Genomic DNA, 20,926 nt, shown 5'->3' with positions numbered 1-20,926 from the left:
ACGCTCTCGGGTAATATCGCTTAAGGAAAACACATATCTCCACTAACAAAACCCCGAGAAGGCCCGTGGCCATTCTCTGATGAGTCACAACTGTTTTGGAAGAACGAGGGAGACCAACACAATATTAACAACGTGGTCATAATGTTATGCCTGATCGGTGTATACGATTTCATAAAACTTGATTCGAGGCAACAGTTTTTTTTTTTTTTTTTCATTCAGAACACTAATTGATGATTTGAAGAGAGCTTACTTTTAGATAGTTTCAGGAACAAAACTAGCATGCTAATGGAACTCCCAGCAGAGTTAAATCTCCCCACGGTTTCTTCTTTTGTGTCGTCCTCCTCGTTTCTTTTCACTGATGAAGGTTAGCACTCAACTGAGTTTTGTGTACACGTAGAATCTAGGTCAGTGATAACATCCGCGCATGTTGTCTCGCGTACCGAGAAAATGAAACCCAAAGCAGTCTGTTCATGGAACGATAAAAAGACTTAAGAAATAAATGCATTCAAATAACATGATACAGTAAATGGTTTAAACTCCAATTAGAAGTCACCAGCTCATTTTTAACATTTTACGTATATCGATCCCCGGACCACAGCTTAAATGAACCGATCTTTTTTTGTTTTTAAGAAAACCGCATAATCCATGGAGATGCGGTAGGCAAAGTCACATGGAGAAAATCTGTGTCCACTCATTGTCTCCTTTTGGCGTTACAGTGCGAGCTGTTTGGTGAAAACGACACGCAGCAAGCAGTCGGTGCGCTCTGCTCTGCTAGGTGATAATAAGTGCCAGACGCGGAGGTATTCACGTGTCAACACCCCTTCCTGCTTTCATATCTTTCATAGCGTCTCCTGAGCTTGACCCCCTTCTGGGCGCTCACGTCCCGCTTGTTTGGTTGGAACGTGGAAATAAAGTTTTTGCCCTGAAAGATTTGTTATAAATCTTCACGCCCAAGGTGTCGTTTAATTTGCTATAATGGTGTGTCAAACTAAAATATCCGGTGCATACCTCTACATACCTTTCTTTGAAATCCAGTCTGACATATTTGTTTCATGACTCGTTTGTTGCTTAATGAATGACACAATGTCTGCAAAGGCTTTTGCATTTGTGCTCCTAAAACTGTAGGCTACATTATATTTGAGAAAAATAAGATTTTTGTTGACAGATGCACGTCAAAAACTATCCGAGTAACTAAATACGTCCAGAATATAAGATTAAAGAGGAAATAAGAAACCTGAGTGCAGCAAAGGATCTTAACCTTCCATAAGCTCGGCACTCCAAGCTTTTCCTCTCCGCTCTCCCCCCCCGATTCTAAACTTGACCCGAGCAGCTTGCTAACTCGATCTCACCAATAAAGTGAACGGAGATGCATTACATTCATCACTTCGCAATTAGTTTAGCTCAAACTCATTTCATCATCCCCGAGAAGTCGGCTCCCTTAAGTGTGCTTAACTCTCCCGACAGCGACCTCCCCGCCGACACAGAAATAGACCGGCAGCAGACGGCTGCCCCACACCGTCGCCCAAAAATAGGATTCATCGGCGGCAATAAATGTCACCAGAGCCGCGTAATTAGAATTTGTGGGCAGGAAATGAAGTAGAAATTTAGAGAGGGAGAAAGGGGAGAGTGGATGTAAAGCGGTGAAAGCTGTGCAAGTATCAACATTTCAAAAGACTGCTCCCTAACGGAGGATATAAACACTGGGCAATAACAAGCCGCTTCCTAGGACGGCTGATAATGTAGTAACAGCTGGTTAATGTAAGAACTGGACATCGAGGCTGAATAAAGGTCACAGTTAGACACACTTAAAACGGTGGATTTATACATTATCAGCTGCTGCACACACTAACAGACCAGAGCCCCCGTGTCCCTTTGTCATTTACCTATGGTGTAGCCTCTCTTCAGCTCGCCACAGCGAGGGCTGCGGCGCTGGGAGTTGGTGGTGTTGTTCTCCTGCACCGCTAGGACGGCGGTTGTCTTGGCAACAGGTGGTGCAGCCCTGTTGAGGGGCGAGGCTGGCACCAGAGTCGGGGAGAAACCTTGACTGGCGAAATCCACCGACTGAGACTTCTTCTTCAGCCTGCTGACAGGCAAACAAAACACAGAAGCAGAAGAAGAAGAAGACGTTATCGTCGTGTTCGTGTAGCACGTGCAGCAATGACAGAAACACTGTGTGACCTTGACCGTTCAAGGGCGGGCAATCAAAAGCATACGCGTGTGTCGGAGGTCTTCGCCGTCGGTGCGCGGCGTCAGAGAAACGTAATGGTGCGAGACAGTTTTTGCAGCGGCAAGGAAGTTGGGAGACAGGAATCAATAGGCTAATCACAGCCTTGTTAAGGGTGAATTTATTAGCATCGCTCCGCTAGCCCGGTGCTGAGCTGTCTCTACTGTAGGGATTAAGCAGTGGGATATTGGGAGAGAACAGCAGGAGTCCAGGGCTGAGACCTTGCTGAATAACAACATGAAGAAGAGCTGTACATTTATCTGTGGAAATGTTTTAATTTCAGCTCATCTCTCGTCCCATCACTTTTAAATCCCTGCTTGCCTATGCTTTTGGACGTTAGGGACGTAAAGGTAAGTGTATTCACCCCGAGTCCTGCATGTGGCATTGGTTGATTATCAAATTCCATCGGCACAGTACTCACAATTTATGCATCTACTTTCAGATACTTCGAGAACAAAAATATTAAAGGCTGGAGGAGGTATAAAGTTGCTAGTAGGGTTACCTAAACTGTCTGTATCCTCAGTGTTTTAAGAATGAAACTGCCTGGGAGTTCAAACTAGAGGAAGCTACTGTATATGATCATCTGTGTTACACTATTGCCATTATTCAACCTCCTCTGTTAAATTCACTGACTGTATACAGTATACTATGGATAAACCCATCATGACATCACCCACTGGATTCTGAACTTGTGAAAATGAAGTTCTTAGTGGGCGGAGCCTTCAGCTTTAGTGCACCCACACACAGAAAATCCATATATGGACGTGAGGAGTCTCTCCGCCACCAGTTAGCTCAGGCCACTGCCGGTCACTCAAAGCAGGAATGCCCTTTATTACAAAGAATTTTAAACCTTACTTAATAAACGAAAACTTCCACCACCCATACAGTTGTCATGACCAAAACTAATTCTGAAGCCACTCGATGAACTGCAGTTTTTTTGCACTTCCACATGGGCTTCACCGCTCAGACCTTAGGGAGTTACACTGCATAAATGACACTTTCTGAATTAACAGCTCGCTTGAGAGATTAAGCCCCCCTCTTCAGTAACTTTGCATTGATAGAAAATAGTGTGTAATGAACAAATTGCCAGAGGGAAGTCAGCAAAACAATAGAGGGAAATCAGAGATTAATGCGGTGGCTCAGGACGATAATAAAATTCACCTGCTCATCACCACCAGGCCTATTTTACACAGACAAGCAAAAGTTACTTAGTGATACAGTATATGTGTTCTGCCATTTAATGTATTTACAATTACTAATCAGATCCCTATAGTTTTCTACCAAACTGGAAGCTCATAGTGAATCAGAAATTATGTGTTCATTAGCCTCTAGCTGCACACATTAGATCCTACTTCTACATTCCTGTTAAGGTCCTCAGACCAGAGTTTGGTTGAACGCTCTTACCCTCCAAAACTAAAGCATCTGTCATAAAGTCACGCTTCACATCCTCAGAAGATCTCTTCCTTTGGGCTTAATGTTTTGAAGCATCAGGATTTAAACGCCAGAATTTTGTGTTCAACTCTACATCTCAATGCAGAATACCACTTAATTCACGGCACTGACCAATACTAACCCCAAACAGAAGAAGGCACAGCACACTGCAAACTCTGACACACGGTTGCTGTTATTTAACCGCCTCGGGCAGAAAGAAAACTTTTCCACAACAGGAATTGCTTGCAGATTTATAAGACAGAAGCTGTTGCTAAAAATAAAATCTTTGGAATAAGCTGGGAGATCTTGCCCGTCGTGACAAACTAAACTAAACAGTTTTGGTAACGGTTAGCTTAGAGAGTTTTATTTTCCCTCTTCAATAACTTTATACTGAAGGAAATTGTGTGCAGTGATGAAGGAAAGCAAGGAGAACAGCAGACGTTAATGTGACCAGTGTTGGCTGAGCACCACCAAGCTTCAAAGCCCAGCTATTTCACACAGATAAGCAAATATTACTCATGGCACACTCATTGCTCGTCTGAACACAGGCACACTAAAAAGCATCTGAAAGCTAAAGAGCTAAATTGTTTTTGATACTATTAAGGGTCAGCATATTTTCTGCAAAAGCCATTCAGTGTATCAACATTTAGTAATTGCATCGCTAAAGGAGATTTAATTTCTCTCTGCCGTGCCTAAAATCATACCAAACTGTGACTTCAGCAGAGAGGCTCGTGACAACACCAAGACTCAAGGCCTGAGTATTTCACATCGACAAGCAAATGTCATCAGGCGACAGAGACGGACTCAAAGGCATCTCAACATTATGATGCTAAGAGATTTGGTGGCTGATAAGTGTATTTACATTTAGTAACAACTAGTGCTGTGACAAACACTTTTTTCAATTGATTAATCTATGTATTGATTATTTTTTTGTTCAATTAATGTATTGACTATTTTCTGAGTGGCAGATAAATCCTTTGGTTAACTACTAAAATATGACAAAACATTTCCTAAACACTTTTATGTAAATGCAGTGACGTACATATTTGAACACGATTAATATTAATGAAGAACCCACTTCCAATTAAAGTTTTACAACATGATACTATTCAAGAAAAAGTCAGAGCAACAACAAAGATGTTTTTACCATTTTATCAGTAATTAGTCTCATACATAGTGTTTGTGTACGATTTAATGAGTGCAAGTTATGCACTTTTATTATAATGTAAACATTCACTATTCATACTCACATTAATCTAACATTCAGAGAGAACATGGAAACTTCACATAGAAAGAACCCTGATGGCCAGAAGTTTAGCACTGGAAAGTAGCACTGCCATGCTAGAAATACCACATCTACTCTTGATGACTCCCAGGCTCTGACAACCAAGCAACCAATGAACTACATTCAGTATGCAGCCCTTAGACCACAGGTCTTCAACAGGGGGTCTGTGAACCCGAGGGGGTCTGCAGAGGCACTGCAGGAGGGTTGCAAATTCTTCGGCTAATTAGAAATTTTTTTATATATATATTTTCTTTAAACACACATTAACATGAATCCAATATATTTTTGTAAAGGGATAAGGGATAGCTTAATATTGAATGCAAAATGATTATAATAACGTATATTTATAAATAGCACTAGGCCAAGTTTAATATTGAACACATATAGTAGGTAGGGGGCCCCTGCTTAATCTCTCCCCTTCAGTTTGGGGGTCCTTGGCCTGAAAATGTTGAAGATGTTGAAGACTGTATATAAATATGGACAACGCGTCCCCACTTCCTTGCGTTGGGCAAACTGACGCCACTGGAACCATGAGGTGCCGCGTTATCGATGACCCGCACTTCCATCAGACTCATTTGCGTTTTTGTTTAATTAATACTGCACTCCGTTCTACCTCTACCAGTTACAGATAAATTTAGGATGATAAACTTTACTGTTTTTCTTTTCTTTACTTATTCTTTCTTTACTTATTTATTTATTTATTTTTTGTTTATTTATTATTTTTTTCCAACTCTCAATCGTATTTGACAACTTTCGAAAGCGGTTGGCATGGCAACATGCAAGCATCAAATAACTAACTAAAGCGAAACTTTTCCAAAAAACGGACACTTGAATATGTACCGGTATTATATTAACTACCTAAAATGACTCAAATCATCCTTTAAAAAAAAAAAAAAAAGTATTATGATACGTTTGCCCATCCACTAACATGGAGGAGGCGGAGCTTATGACCTATACCACAGTCAGTCACCAGGGGGAGCTCTGCTTGCTTTAGCTTCATTTTTGAGGAGCTGTTACACTGTCCATATTTATACTGTCTAAGGTGCAACCACTTAGTTTTCTTCTTTTGTCAGATTTGAGGCTCTGGACGTCAGCGCCCCAATGATGCACAAGTATCATTCAACATAACAGCAACCATAGCTGAATTCAAATGATGCCAAGCAGCTAAACAAAAACATGACAGTTACAAGACTCTTGTATACTGGTTATGTATAATATATAAAAGGGACCAGCTGGCAGAGCTAGGTCAAATCAAATCTGCCTACATCAACAGCTCAAAGCCTATTAAAAGACTGACAAGTTCCCAGGTTTGGGTTTTACGAGTTAACTGGGCTAATCTGAGCAGGTAATCCCAAAACACTCAACAGCAGGTCTATCCACTTACATATGTTCTCACACACGTACAAAGACAGAGTGGGCTTACATAACACGAATACGCACACACTTATGCCTCTCGACAGAATAATAATACTTGGACGTTCCAAAAGAAACCTGGAGTAAAAGAGTGAAAAATGGCTCCTGGAACACTATCTGTCTCTTGTTTGAAAAAGTCCTGAAACAGCAATACAAGATTCCCGGCACTGCGCTCCCTCGCACACACTTTCAATCATTTCAACAAAACTGCTGAAGCGAACAGAATCTTTCTGGCCATTTCACCCAAGTGCCCATCCCCTCACGGCCTCAAAGCAGCGCACATGACATAGTGTCTAAATGGCTAATGAAAATGCATAATCTCAATGGAAATGCTGTCCATCACCAAGCAAACTAGAATAAACTCCAGCCTCACAGACATGTTCATTTAGTTTATATGAACACACCCACAAAATAATAAAAAATAATAATAATGAATGAATGAATGGACTGCATTCCTTTTTTTATTTGCATTCATTCTTCTTCTTCGCGTTGCATATTATTTTCCTTTGCAAAGTCAGACAAACTTAGCTGGATGCGCCAGATTGTGCTAATGACTATTTTGAGAAAGCAGCGTGTTTATTTGGATGGCACCTAATGAGGCTGGAGAATGAGTGAGAAGCAGAGACCTGCTGCTGCTGCTGTTAATGGCAGTGGAGGACAGAAAGAGAGTGTGAGTCAAGCCGTGTGAAGTCTATCTGCACTCCCTCAGGAGTTAGTACTAATTACTGTCTCATCAGTAGAACAGAAGCCCCGTTTCACTGAGCAACAAGGCCAAGCGGTATCAAAACGTTGTGAGGCAGAATCAATGTGTCCGTCTCAGATAGAAATATGGAAATGGGGGGGCGAAAGATAAAGCTTGTGCATGAGCGTGTATGTAAATCATAAATCCATCCTTGTGTGTGTGTGTGTGTGTGTGTGTGTGTGCAAGGCTCGCCCATACTTTTTATAGCGTGGTGGCAGAGTTCAATCGTGTACCCTTTTACTGACAAACCACATCTTCATGCTTCTAAGCACATTGAACTGAAAAATAAAGTTAAATCTAAACTCAACAGTGAGACGCGCAGCACACAACTTCCTAAATGACAAAAAATAAAGTTGTTTTTTTTAAGTATTCTTGGCAGGATTCTTCCCAGAGAACTATTTAAAAACATCGATGACTCACACTGCACAATAAGGTGTGTACCAATACTGCATCCAATTAGTTGCTTTCTTGAATTTTTATATCCCTTGTTCCCCTTGTGTCTCTCCTTTACCAGCATTGCAGGCTGTGGATCTTGGCTCTGGTTTTTGGAGTGGGGCTACACATGGCTCTTCATTGTTTTCACCTTCTTCCGGTTGGATTGGGTCGTAAAATCCAGAGAAGACTGCGGAGAACTAAAGGCTGTTCTCTGCGATGAGCTCGCAGCTAGCTTCCCCGGTTGGAAACACACTAGCAAAGCTCATGTGTAAAGGGGCTTCCACTGAAGATAGACTAATCAGAGCTGACAGAGCTTTTTGGGAGGTGGCCAGCATCCCTAGCTCTTTCTACATGAAACGCATGCACACAAACAACACTCTGCAAGCCATTTCATGGGAACTAAGAATCTCGGTTCAAAACGCTTGAACATTTGAGTCTCCTCAGTTATGCAGGACATGGTACAACAGATCTAAAACAAGGCTGAAACAAAAGCAAATGGACACGTCTGAGGGCTCTTGAAGGCGCTTCACCGCTCATCCAAGTAGCTTCTTCAGTTCTAAATGGTGTTCAGATTCATTCCTGGTGCACACTTTAACCCTTTAAGACCTAAACATCCACCCACGGACAAAAAAGAAAAAGCTTGCAGTATCTGAATTACCGTAACTCACCAACAGCCGGCTTTGGCTCAGTAGGTAGAACGTCCATGAACTGAAGGGTTAGCGGTTCGATCCCCCCAGAGTGCCATATGCCGAAGTGTCCTTGAGCAAGACACTGAACCCCCATTTGCTCCAAGTGCAACTGGCACTGGTGTGTGAATGCTTGTGGGTGAATGTGTCTCTGATTGTAAAAGTGCTTTGAGTACCTTTGAGTAGGTAGAAAAGCGCTATATAAGATCAAGACCATTTACCATTTACCAACGGACAAAATTCAAAGTGTGGCTGAACACTGGCGCTTTCTGGGAAAGGGGGAAAAAAAAAGAAGCTCCCACTACGGTAATGATGACGCATCGCTACTGTTGGCTGATGCAAGACCGGGAAGACCCAGGAACAGCGAGTTGTTTGGAGGAATTTGTTGGTAAAAATCAAGTTAGTTATACCACAACTTCCCAGTGTTCAGTTACACTTTGAATTTTGTGAAAACCATTGGTGAGCCGTTTGGTTTTAAAGAGTTAAATCCACATGACTAGGGCCTGTTAACAAACCAAAGAAACTCACTTGAATTAGTAGATGTTATTCAGACTGTTGTCTTCTTAGCTAATTGTTCTCCAGTGTCCCATAAATGACCAGAAACTCATTGGACTCAAAGTGTGAATCGGGATGAAACTTCTCGGGGAGAGACGTTAAGACTTAAGCGAATGATGTCTCAGTGCACCTGCCCTCTTCATAGAGAAGTATTTTGCAAATGCACATGCATGCCACCTTCGTTGTATCTGCGCTTTGCAAGTCTTCAAGTGAATAAACTAATTGTTTTGCGTTTGCATTCCCACATTACACATGGCACTACAATACAGAAAAATATCAATATATCAATGGTGGCCATTTGTTGGCACGAAAATACTGCTTGTTCACTGTCCACACAAATTACACCTTCATCTCTCTACTGTTTTGTACCAGCGACGCTTGTTTTGTTTTTTTCTTGCAGCAGTATATCGTAGTATAAGGTCAGCATTTTCTGCTTCTTACAGGTTGGCAACATCTTCCACTGCCTCAGGCTCTGCAGTCAGGTAATCTCCTGGCCACAGGCTTCTGCAGATCACCTGAGCTGGATTTATACACAAAACATGTCAAATGTATGAAAATAAAAATGCGGTTTCGTGTGTCCACATTATTTCCATTTTCAGTTTTACCATTTCTGGCCCCAGCACCCAGCTGAGAGTGTAAACTGCGATGGTGTGTGGCAAGTTAAGCTACAGTCTCCACGGCACCCTCCACATTTATTTAATTTAATTTACTAAATCTACAGTAAAGAAAAGCAATCCCAAACAAATCAAGACTTAAATCACCATTATTTGCCATGTACACAGATCAGGTATAACATTACGACCACCTTCCTAATATTGTGCAGGTCGTCCTTGTGCCTCTAAAACAGTTGGATTCCTGAGGGCGTCCTGTGGTATCTGTTAACACAATGTTGTTAGTGGGGATCTTTTGGTCCTTTTGGTTGAGGGAAGGGGCTTCTGTAGATCTGGCTTGTTCTGTGGATTATCCCACAGACACTGAAATTTGGCATCTAGTGTTTTTTTTTTTTTTGTGCGTGCCTGTGTTAGACTGTATCCTGCTGCCATTAAGGACTGTCATTGCTATAGAGTGAGGGTGCCTGATCTGTTCTAGGTGGGTGGCACGTGTCTACATGAATGCCAAGTCCAAATGTTTTCCAGCAAAATATTAAATCGTCACAAGATGGTCAATGCCATTTATTTCTCCTGTCAGTGGTCACGATGTTGTAGCTGCAGATTTACAGGTCCACAGGTAACGTATACAGTATGGTAAAGGTAAAGTGCTTTATATGCCATTATATATTGTACAAAATGACAGATGGAGGGTTCGTCCATGTAGTGGACTCCCTGCCTGCATTTAGCAAAACGTGTGAGGTGTTAGGTGGTGAGGAGACGCGTGCGGTAAATTAAAGGTCACCCCGTCAGATGGTACAGCACATAATGATGTAATGGACATCCTTGCTTGATCGCCACATGGCCACTTTACATTATGGGGTTGTCAAAACTTAACTGATAATGGCACAAACCCAGATAGAAAAAAAAAGCTATGGTAGGAAATTGCAGTGAGAATAAGAGGCTTTTCCTCTCACGCTATCTGCTTGGGATATTATTGGTTGGGATGTTTGGGGGGGCGGATTGGGGTAAATAGGTTTTTTAGTCGTGATTGCACCAATCTCCAGCTCCTCTGCAAGCAAAAAACACTCATGAGCACCAGGGAGGGATGAGAGGCGAACGGGGGCAAAGCCACCAGCTCAGAGCGATTTCCATCTAAGCGCAACTGCATCTCACACAAAGATGTATAGAGGGAGGGAAAAATTAAATCCAAACAGATGCAGAGGCGTTTTGTTTTCCACCCCACTGTTGTGATCTGACCTGGGCCAGGAGGCAGTGGTGTATGTGCAGCCCTGCCAAACTGGCATCACTAAGATTATCCAACTCTACAGGGATCCACGTGGCTTGGCAAAGGATGCATAAACAACAGGAAATTTGGGGCCAAGTCAAAACACACTTATCGCTCCCCTACTAAGAGGGATTAGACCTAGGAAAAAAGGGGGTTGTGTTTGCATCACCTTCCAGTCCTCTTTGCTTCACGTCTTTGGTTTGCGGCAAAAACATAACACGTTTTAAGGGGACTGGTGTTGTGCATTACAGCAGAAGACAGGGTGCCATGCTATATAAAGCCCACAGGGGAAGGTTAGGTTGAGGTTTCAGCCAGTTACGGCGCTGACACCACAATGACCCGTCTGACAGCGGTGGTGCTTATATGCAACCGAGAAAAATAGAAATAAATTCATGTCTGTGGTGTTTATCCACTGAAAGACAAGTATTTTGTAAAAAAAAAATAAATATATATATATACTGTATATCCTTTCAGATGAAGAAATCTGTGTGAATACTTGTTCAAGGATGCTTTGTCTTTATTAAATTAAAATCGTATTAAAGTACCTGCGCTAACTGATAATTTTATTTAAAACATATAGACAAATTGCTGCATGATAAACATGTTTAGAAGCAACTGCGATGAGACAAATTGACAATAAGTTACAAGGACAGCACTAAACAAGAAAGGAGACAAAGTTCGCTGCCATCACCTTGAAGATTAGAGAGTCATGCTGTATAATGCACCTCATGATCTGGTTTCTAAAATAAAATTTAACCTGAAATCTGTCACTCAGCATTAATGCTGTAGGTTGTTTGTGCAAGCTGGTTCCTACTCCTTCAACTCCTCAAGAATCATTGTGTCAGATGCAATTAAGTCTGTTATAAAGCCAGTGAAGGGAAGAGGTCTGGTCGGATGAATGGATGGTTGTAAGTAACACCCCTTTCACATTGAAAATACCGGGTTGGCACACGATTTTCAGAACCAGGTTGACCTGCCTTTGATGTGCTTTCACATCACCAGCAGTCCCAGGTCCTGCTGTGAGAGCTTTGTGCCTTTGTTTGCCTCCCTCTCATACGTCAGTGCATCAACAACGTCAGCAATGCACACGCTATGTCCACTGAATCTCCTCTTCTCCATGGATGCACAGCAGCTCACAGTCTTGCCAGATCTCACGGTCTTGCCAGTGTGCTGCCATGATCCATAAAAAAGTGTGCCATATTGCTATACGAGCTGCATATAAACACAGCCGCACATGCGTAGTTCACATGAAGATTCCCCAGTGGGATTTCCCGAACGTGACTTAGGGCTAATTCACCTACGCGCTTCCATTAACGACTGTGTAATGACACATTTGATTTGTTTGATTGAAAAATATCAGACTGCCAAAAATCTGTCTCTTATGGGAGTAGACCAAAACTTTGCTCTGTTTTTGAGCTGCTCGCAGCCCTGGAGCTTCTACAAGATCCAGGGCATAGTCTGACAGGCCGTCCAGTGCCTGGTCATTTGACGCGGGTCGTTTTTGTTCCGTGTGAAAGAGGCTAATGGGAGGGTCACTCGTAAACATACCATAACAGCGTGTTGAGAATAGACATGTTAACCATTGCAGTGGAGAATGTACAATAGTGCAGACTGGGGAAAGAACCACTTTGATAAAAACTAATAAGGCATTTAATTATTTTAATCAGATTAGGCCTCGTTGAGTTTAACGTACAACCGAACGTCTTCTGAGCCTGAGGGAATAATCTCCAGAGCGTTTGCAAATCATCTCTTGTTGACATCCTCTCATTTTCACACCTTCCGTCAGACTTGCATCAAATTACCATTTGAAATAGACTGCAGGGATTTCACATCCTATAGTGTCTGAGGCGTGCGGTCGTAACAAAACAATTGGTCGACTGCGGACTTAAGCTTTAGCCTAATAGTCAGTAGCCATCAAGGCTGTGCTTCTGACACACACAAAGAGAGAGGGAGGAGGAGGGCACCAACAACCTGTGGCCACGCATGTTAATGAGGCCTCTGTTGCTAATGAAATACAGCCGCTCTCTACTCTGCTGTCGGACACCTACACATAATGATGTATGGAGCCCTGCGGCATCGTTGCGCTCATCTGCCCTCGCTAAATGCCAGAGCAGCAATTCTGTGTCAAAGGGCTGTGTGGCAGTTTTCACCAATGAGGCTTTAAAGTTGGGCTGCCTCTGTGAAAAGGTGGCGAGGACAACAGTGGAAGGCCAGTAACACAGCAGATGTGAAGTTTAACTCTAAAGCGATCGCTGTATCTTGGAGACAGGGTTGGTTACGGCATTTCTCAGCATATAAAAGTAATAACAATAAAACAATAAAGTCCTTGAGCGAGACTTGAACAATGCAATCAAAAAGTGAAACCCACCTCCCATGACTTTTATTAGTTATGTAACACATTTAAGAGCTTTCCCATTACTGACAATTGAGACGCAGTCTCCAAACTGAGTGGGTGTCCATTTTGCATTACCCCTTCAGCTACTTGATTTGATTTCTCATCCCTGGTACATCCCATATTTAGCAAACTCTTTTTTTTTTTTCATTTATTCTTTCAGACCTCTAATGTGGGAGGCTTAAACGAAGCGGTATAAGCGACGTGTGAGGTTCAGTCTCTGATCTTAGACTGCAATAAGGAAATGAGACTTGAAATGAAACACAACACAGGTGCCGAGTAGAACTAAGGAAACCTCTGAATGACTCTGTGGCATCGTTTCCTCCTTTTGATTTTATATCCATCGCGCTCTAGTAGTTTATCTATATGCAAAACGCAATCTATCTGCAAACACTGCCTAAGAATAAGAATGAGACAGTAACTATACTAGAAAGTTACACGATAACTCTGCAACACTTTAGCAGTGGTGGGAAATAACTGCATTTCGTCAGGCACTGTAATTTAACTGTCTGTCTTCTGTCCGTTCACTATTTTATTTTTACCTAACTTCTTAAATTCGGTCATAACAGCTTTATTCTGTTGAGGGTTGTGAGGGTACGAAGGCAGAAAGTTGCCAGTCCCTCACAGGGCTAACAAAGTGACAAACAGTGTTCCTTGATCACACTCACACTCTGGCCAGACATGTTTGGACCGCAAGAGGAAGCTGGAACTCGAAGAGGAAACTCAGAGAGGATGTGCTTTTCTATTTTTGTGTGACTTTGGAGAGCAGAGTTTTGTTATTTATCGATATTTAAAACCTAGGTAAAATACATTTAGCATTCTGGGCAGCTGTTTATACAGCAGTATAAATGAGTCCAACCAACAATTAAACCACTCTGCAAAATTAGTACTTTCAAACCATAATTTACTTTATTACTTTAAAATAATAACAAAGAATATAAATTGTTGTTGTTTTACTTCCCAAGACTAACACTTCTTCCACCATTGCGAATGTGAAATATAAAAGACAAACCTGTGCCTTCGATTTAAAATGAAAATCCTCCAGACACCAGTTTGCACACCTTAATCAACCCTTAACTAATCGCACAGCATTACACACTAAAATAAAACCAGACAGAGACACTAGCAGCAGACATAATGCCTCACCAGTCATCCAGCCCCGGAGCTGCATCTAATGATTTCTCCATCACTTAGCAGCTGCATCTGCCAACAATGTCGAACGGCTCCATTCTGATCAAGAAACAGTCCGTAAATCAACGGGCCCTCGGCCGCGGCCTTTCAGTTGACTTACAGAGGAGTTATCGGAGCAGTCACAAGGTGCGAAAGGAAAAAGAGGAAGGACGAAAATAAAAAATAATAATTTTTAAAAAATCCCTGCTTCATTATGTGTCTGTCGCTGACTTGAGGGCATGTTTTTTTTTTCTCTCTCTCACTTTTCAGGCTCTCTGTGAATCACTCAAGCTGCAAATACACACATGCACACTTGCTTCTTTTGTCACCATGATGGAGACAAACATAAACACACCCAGTCAGTCTCAGCCGTTCAATCATACACAGCCTTCAGCGTTTGATTCAGGGAGTATCGAAGGGGCCTTGGGACTGTCACTGCTGTTGCTGCAGTCTTCCACTGTCCTCCTCCACTACCACCTCCTCCTCCTCCTCCTCCTCGTTGCTAGCCTCAGTCCCGCTCCCGTGCTCTCATTTGCCGAGCGCCGGCGACAAGCAGCGGCTCGATTGGCTCGCTCAATGGTGGATACAACGTCATGCCACAGTGGCTTGTGGTGGAGCAGGAATCAGAGATGTGTTCCGAGTTATTGGCAATTCTCAGCAGCGTACGGAGTATCATGTTAGATCATAACGGCTGGAAGGAGCTCGAGGATCAGGGCGGACAGCAGAGATGAAAAGGAGGGTTTTAATTGTCACCATTATTGGCTTCCCACACCGACTCCCAATTTGTTAGAATGAGCATGCAAACATATCCCTGAGCTACGAAAGAACATTTGCGTAAAATCTAATATAGAGAAGAACCGCTTCAGATAATTGAAAACCTCGGCAGAAATGACTGCTTTGTTACCACAGCTTTTACGTTTATTGATTTGTAGTGGCAAAATGACTGAGGCCATAGGTGGAGGGGAAGATTTGGGGAAAAGCATTTGTCAAGTTATTTTACAGGTCAGGTTTCCTGATAAGAATGCAATATGGTGGTTATTTTGGGGGGAAAATAGTCGAGTTTTTGATGGAATGTCAATTCTAGAGGTGACAGCATAGAACTAAAGGCTTAAGCTGTAGAAAAAGAGACAAGAAGGAGGATCACCTTTCCCAAATGCTTATGTTGATTATTATTTAAGTTTCTTTAAGTCTTAAGAATTTTAAAATAGGCGTGACGCCTATTTGGAGCTGCTGAAACGGTAGCCCTGGTGGCATGGTGCTACAAGTTGGTGGACAAAAATCCTAAAATGTGTGAGGTCTGAAGGCTCTATAGGCAATGTATGAGGTGCAAAGATTTTATGTGTGAAGGCATCAAATTCAGGCACCTCCTCATGAACACTATTCAAGGCCCAAAGCAAGAGGCACCTTGGGGGCCCCCCCATCAGGGAGACTCCCAACGTGTCGTCGTTGTGGTGTCTAAGACGGTTTCAGGTTGTGTTGTTGATTACTGAACGAATGTCAGCAGTCCCCGGGAGGCCCTCTCTAGCTACTACCGGGCAGCTGCTAGAATGCATTAGTGCCTGGGGTTCCATCATTGTCATTGATATGGACCAATATCAGCCAACTCTGGGGCCGCCCTTCCAGCTCGGGGGCCCAGGCAATTGCCCAGTCTGCCTGTCCACTTGCAGGCGCCCTGTTGGAGATAATTAGCTTTTGATGGTGAATAAACGAAAAGCATCCAGCTGCCTAATGATAATAATGCGAGGTGATATTTGTCTTCTGTCTGAAGCATTTGGATTTTTTGGCTTGAGAAAAAAAACACAGTAAGGATGTGTTTGGCTTAGCTTAGGGCAGCATAAAGACCTAAAGAAAAGGGAGCAACAAGCTACCCAGAAACTGTGGAAAAATACACCTTTTCACACTCGTATTTACTCAATCTATCAACTTTGTTTCAGCTATAATTACAAAGAAATGTAAAAAAAAAAAAAAAAAGAAAAAAAAAGACATTTTTGCAACCCACTTCCCCTGCATGTTTAGTCTCAAGCTGAACTAAACAGGTCCTGACTCCTAATTAATAATTTCAGCCTGTTTTTGAAAATACACGCTTATAATATGCACCAAACCGTGGAGAAAAGACCTTACGGCTCCGTTGGTCACTTAAGAACTTTGTTTTTGTGTTTAATGTGTTCTTATATTATATTAAATTATATATATATATATTATTTTATATATATTTTTTTTTTTTTTTTTTTTTACTGATTAGTCTATTTGGATCTTATTAGCAGAAGGAGCTTTGGGAGCAGTGGGAGGCAGAGGGCAGAGGGATCTGTGGTTCATGGTGCTCTTGTGAGATGGATGCTCCATTTTTTGGAGGAAAAAAAAATAAAATATTCTCTGAGACAGATAAACATCCTAACTGACCCAGAGCAGAGGCGGCTGTGAAACCATGCTCATTTACTGAAGCACAAAGCTTTGATGGACTGCCCACACTAATTAGAAAAAAAACAAAAAACATGTCCTAGACCTCGGCTATCTTATTTGAACAGTGTCCTTGAAACAGCAGAGAGCTGCTTCATGTCTCGGTGTGGACAGACTCAGGCTCTGCCTCAGACTGGCTTAGCCTTTTTTTTTTTTCGCCCTCTATGTCCAGCAGGATAACACCCACCTCTGTGGGGTGCAGCCATGACACGCTGCTAAAAAATTATTTGAACTTTTTTGTCTGAACTCCTCGTGCTTGTCTGGCTGGACTGATTTGGTGCCCTAGCAGAATGTGGGTGTGGTAACCAATTTTAAAACCTTATGACTACTTCCTCCCACCGTTCAAAGGCATACTCAATAAGGGTTATTGGTGATTCTAAATGGGCCGGTAGCTCGGCTAGGCTCTGATCCTCCAGAGGACAGGAGTGTGTTGCTGGGCAAGAAATTAGACAACAAATAGCTGGATAACAATTAGCTGCATCTAGCCCCCGTTTAGCTTAGAAACCAAAACTGCCCACAAAGAACTTTGATGATGGGTTCAGATTGCAGACTGTATTTATAGTGTTCATTCCACTTGTTAAATTGCATGATTTTACACGTGAAAGCAGTAAAACAGAGGAGAAGTGCCTGGTCAGTCAAATGAATTCTTGATTTTAGCAGAAGCTCGAAGGCTATACTTCCAAAAAGTAAATTCTAAGAATTGGTGAAAGCTGGATTTAGCCAGGGATTCACCACCTATGGGACTCTTGCTGCTGTTGAAATGCATTGGCTGATGTATTGGGGCATGTGGTTCTGTGATTGCCAAACAGAACCTGTATATGAACAAGAACCGAAACATTTTTACGTCGGTCAAAAAGCCCGAATGGAGTTCTGAAGCGGGAGGTCATACATTAGCCAACCTTTGTGTAAGAAGTGAAACTTCCATCTGTTTTTCCTCTTTGCTTTTCTGTGGCCCAGATTAGCATGAAACTAACCTCTCATCAGATCGATAACAACATCTGTGAGGGCACATTTTGTTAGAAAGTGCAAAAAATTAAATTATCCACTGTTTATGACTTGACATGATCTTCTCCATAGCAGCAGTGACGCAGTGTTTAGGCCTACCTGCCATATAAAAATGGACATGAATTAAAAGTGTTGGCCACAACTTAAACACATGGACTTTTTATTATACAGGAAAGCATCGTGTTTGACTACTTTTCACACCAGAAGTGTATTAAGAAGGTGACCAGAAGGAAGGAGGAGGAATGATGCATGATACGTACATACTGTAAAGACGTGAGTAATTCAAAAACACTGTCATAACAACAGAGCTACCCCCCCTCGTCTGTCTCTGTCCCAGCACTAAGCCTTCCGCACTTGCACATCTGTCCGTTGCTCAACGGGACACACTGACTGGAGGCACCAACATCTGTCACTGTCACGGGCACCGGCTCATGGGCCAACACAAACATCCTGGATGGAACGCGGGTCAGCTATAAATCCGTATGTGTAATCATTACCTCCGCATCAACGATCTTACGTTTGAGGTCACTCTGTCGCAGCTGCTCTCAATCCCGCTCGGCCTAGAGATGCAGGAAGACGACGTGCAAGGAAACGCGTGGCTGCAGGTAACCTGGAGTGACCCGGTAAACACATCTCCACCCCCCTCCTTCCGCAGTCTCTCTACTTTTCCCACGTTCTCCTCCTCAGACACTTTCTTCCCACTCTCTCCTGTCCGTCCCTCCCTCCCGCTCTCTCTTTCTTCTCTCTACGGTTGGCAGGCTGGTCGGCTCAAGCTGGTCGACCTGATGCCCTTCTGCAGCAGGCACCGTTGGCAGCGCTTGACACGTTCTGCGGCTCGCTCAAATTCCCCCCGAACACGCACGTTAGCTCACTCCAGTTTGATGCGATAAAACTCACGTGCAAGCGTAAACGCAGAGGAAGAGGAAGCGTCTACGCAATCAGGGAAAGTACGCTTGTCTTAAGAATCCGATTGATCAGCTGAGAAAACATCAGGGGCTTTGGCGAGCAGTTACCCTTTCGGATGACAGAAGATGTAAGGGCGGTATAAGGAGTGGCAGGTCAGATCTACTTCCCTCAGAACAAGAGACAAGGGTGTTAGGAGAAAGAATAGCTCCTAAATGGAGAGTGACAGCTGAGATGGACACAGCAAATGAAGACACAGCCTCCAGGAGCTTGTCTGAGCAGCTGTCAATCTCGTCAAATGGACCCAACAAATCGTTATAGAAAAGCTTCAACTAGGACCTCTGCATGTGCAGAGTCAAACGATTGGTGAAGAAAGCCTCGTCATGATTGCACTTACAATCTACAATTTAACTCACCTTGACTGTGAAATTACGGTCTTATTATGCGGATTCCTTTTAATTGCCGAAAACTGATATTAAACACCCACACTCCGAAATACGACAGTCATGTATTCGTTGCAGCGAAAAAGAAATCACATGAGATCTTAACTGACATTTAGAAATGAAGGGTACGCGCAGGTAATCTAGCGTGCATTTAGCAACCACTTTTCGATATGTGGGTGGACTCAGTAACTCAGTTTTTAAATTTTTCAAAGTCGTCAAGGCACACAGAAGTCACAGCTCCAACAGTTGTTGGATGTGGGATTGTTCTAAGTCACAGTGCTGCAAGCGGAGACGGAAGCACACAGGCTTTACCGCGGCTGAAAAGGCACCATCAGCGACTCCATTACCGCCCACAGACGCAAAACGCGGAAGTGACTGAATACGTGTATCCGCTTTAATCCGAGGGAAGCAAAGAGCTTCAGAATGTGTCACATTCACCCACGGGCTCATTAAAACGCTGAATGTGGACTGTGGGAACAACTGTCACCTAACTGACCAGTGACTAAACTTGACACTCATCACCGGAGTGGACACGAAAAGCCGTGGGCTTCTGACAGCAGGATGAGGACTCTGCTTCACCACTGTGATAATATGCCCAGAGTGAATGTTACACAGGGGAGACGACTGAAAAAAAGCAACTTATTATTTTATTGTTCTACCTGGTATGGTGAACTAAATTATTAGATAAATGCAATGAATTCGTCTATTGGTGTCCTGCAAGGTTAACAAATACGTGACGCTGCCCTCCAGCGGTCATGCTGTGCCTCCTACCTGACCAATAGCAGATTTTCGACCGAGAGGTCCATTTCTCTCAAATAAAACAACTGAAATGCATAAAAGAGCGAGGCATACGAGCCAACAAACCGTCCCAGAAATAATGGGACAAAGCAAATTATGGTCGAAGACTGTTCACCAAACAACATCACAAAAAACGATTACTCGCTATGGATTATCTATTTGGTGGGTGTAGAAACAAACGACGTTAGCTCTTAAATAGGAAGGAGCCCTGTGACTTATTATGAAGTGGCACAGACAGGCTACCACGTGCATGCGGTAGGTGTCGAGGTATAGGATGAGTGACAGAGAGATTGCCGTTCGATCTCATCGGGCAGCACTTAGTGCACAGCCTGTCTTCCTGCTACAGCAGCCAACTAGCACCGTGCAGGCGGCTACACTTGATATTCCCAGCACAGCTCAGCGCAAATGGGACATCTGTTGGTTTCTGCAGCGAGGCCTTCACGAACCACCTCCCTCACAAAAAGGTATCACCAGAGGAATATGGATGAAGTACCCATCTGCTTCAATATTAATTAGCCACACAGACTGGTGGAGTTGGGTTTATGGTAATATTTTGGTAACTTCAGAGTACACTGTGAACTCTGGTGAATTCACACACCTGTAGCTGTGAAGCGTGTTTTTTTTTTTATTCTTTTTATTTTTTTATTTTAGACAGTGTAGATTTCTTCATGAATTTTACATTTATTTTCAAAAACAGGATTTGAATCGAAGAGTGGGCTTCCCAGAAGGCCGAGGCAGGTCCTGCGGCTGCCGCGAGAGTAGAAGCTGCCGACAGGTTTATCCAGTTCAACGCCCTCTAATCTACCCCCTCCCCATTTCTAAGAAATGCTGAAATTACTCTACCTGTGCTATCCTGCAGTTGTCATGCTGCATCTCCTCCCTGGCCTATAACAGATTTTCAACTGAGAGATGAACTCCATGCTGAAGATGTCAGCCTGTCCCAAGAGTTATTGTCACAGTGTAGGCCTCGAGAAGAATAACCATTCACATGCTTTGATTGCTCAGAATGACAGATTTCGAATGAACGGCAAAAAACAAAAAACTAAAAAACAAACACCCTACACTCCCAGCCTGTCTCTTTTAAAATCTCTCTTCTCCAGCAATTGCTTTTG

General features: G+C 42.9%; 1 protein-coding gene across 5 annotated transcripts in view; it reads right to left on the bottom strand.

The window, feature by feature from the left end:
- The window catches only part of oxr1a (oxidation resistance 1a), a 152,195-nt gene that overhangs the window by 80,450 nt on the left and 50,819 nt on the right, over positions 1 to 20,926 (bottom strand). For 3 of the 5 annotated variants that reach the window (XM_047597903.1, XM_047597901.1, XM_047597906.1), the window contains one exon: positions 1,884 to 2,083. In XM_047597903.1, coding sequence (XP_047453859.1) covers positions 1,884 to 2,083 — 200 coding nt within the window. The remainder of the gene's footprint in view (positions 1 to 1,883; positions 2,084 to 20,926) is intronic. The other 2 variants (XM_047597904.1, XM_047597902.1) reach the window with 1 other exon arrangement.

Source organism: Mugil cephalus, chromosome 11 (assembly GCF_022458985.1).
Source record: "Mugil cephalus isolate CIBA_MC_2020 chromosome 11, CIBA_Mcephalus_1.1, whole genome shotgun sequence".
Classification (NCBI taxonomy): domain Eukaryota; kingdom Metazoa; phylum Chordata; class Actinopteri; order Mugiliformes; family Mugilidae; genus Mugil; species Mugil cephalus.
This window is presented reverse-complemented; position numbering and strand designations above follow the sequence as displayed.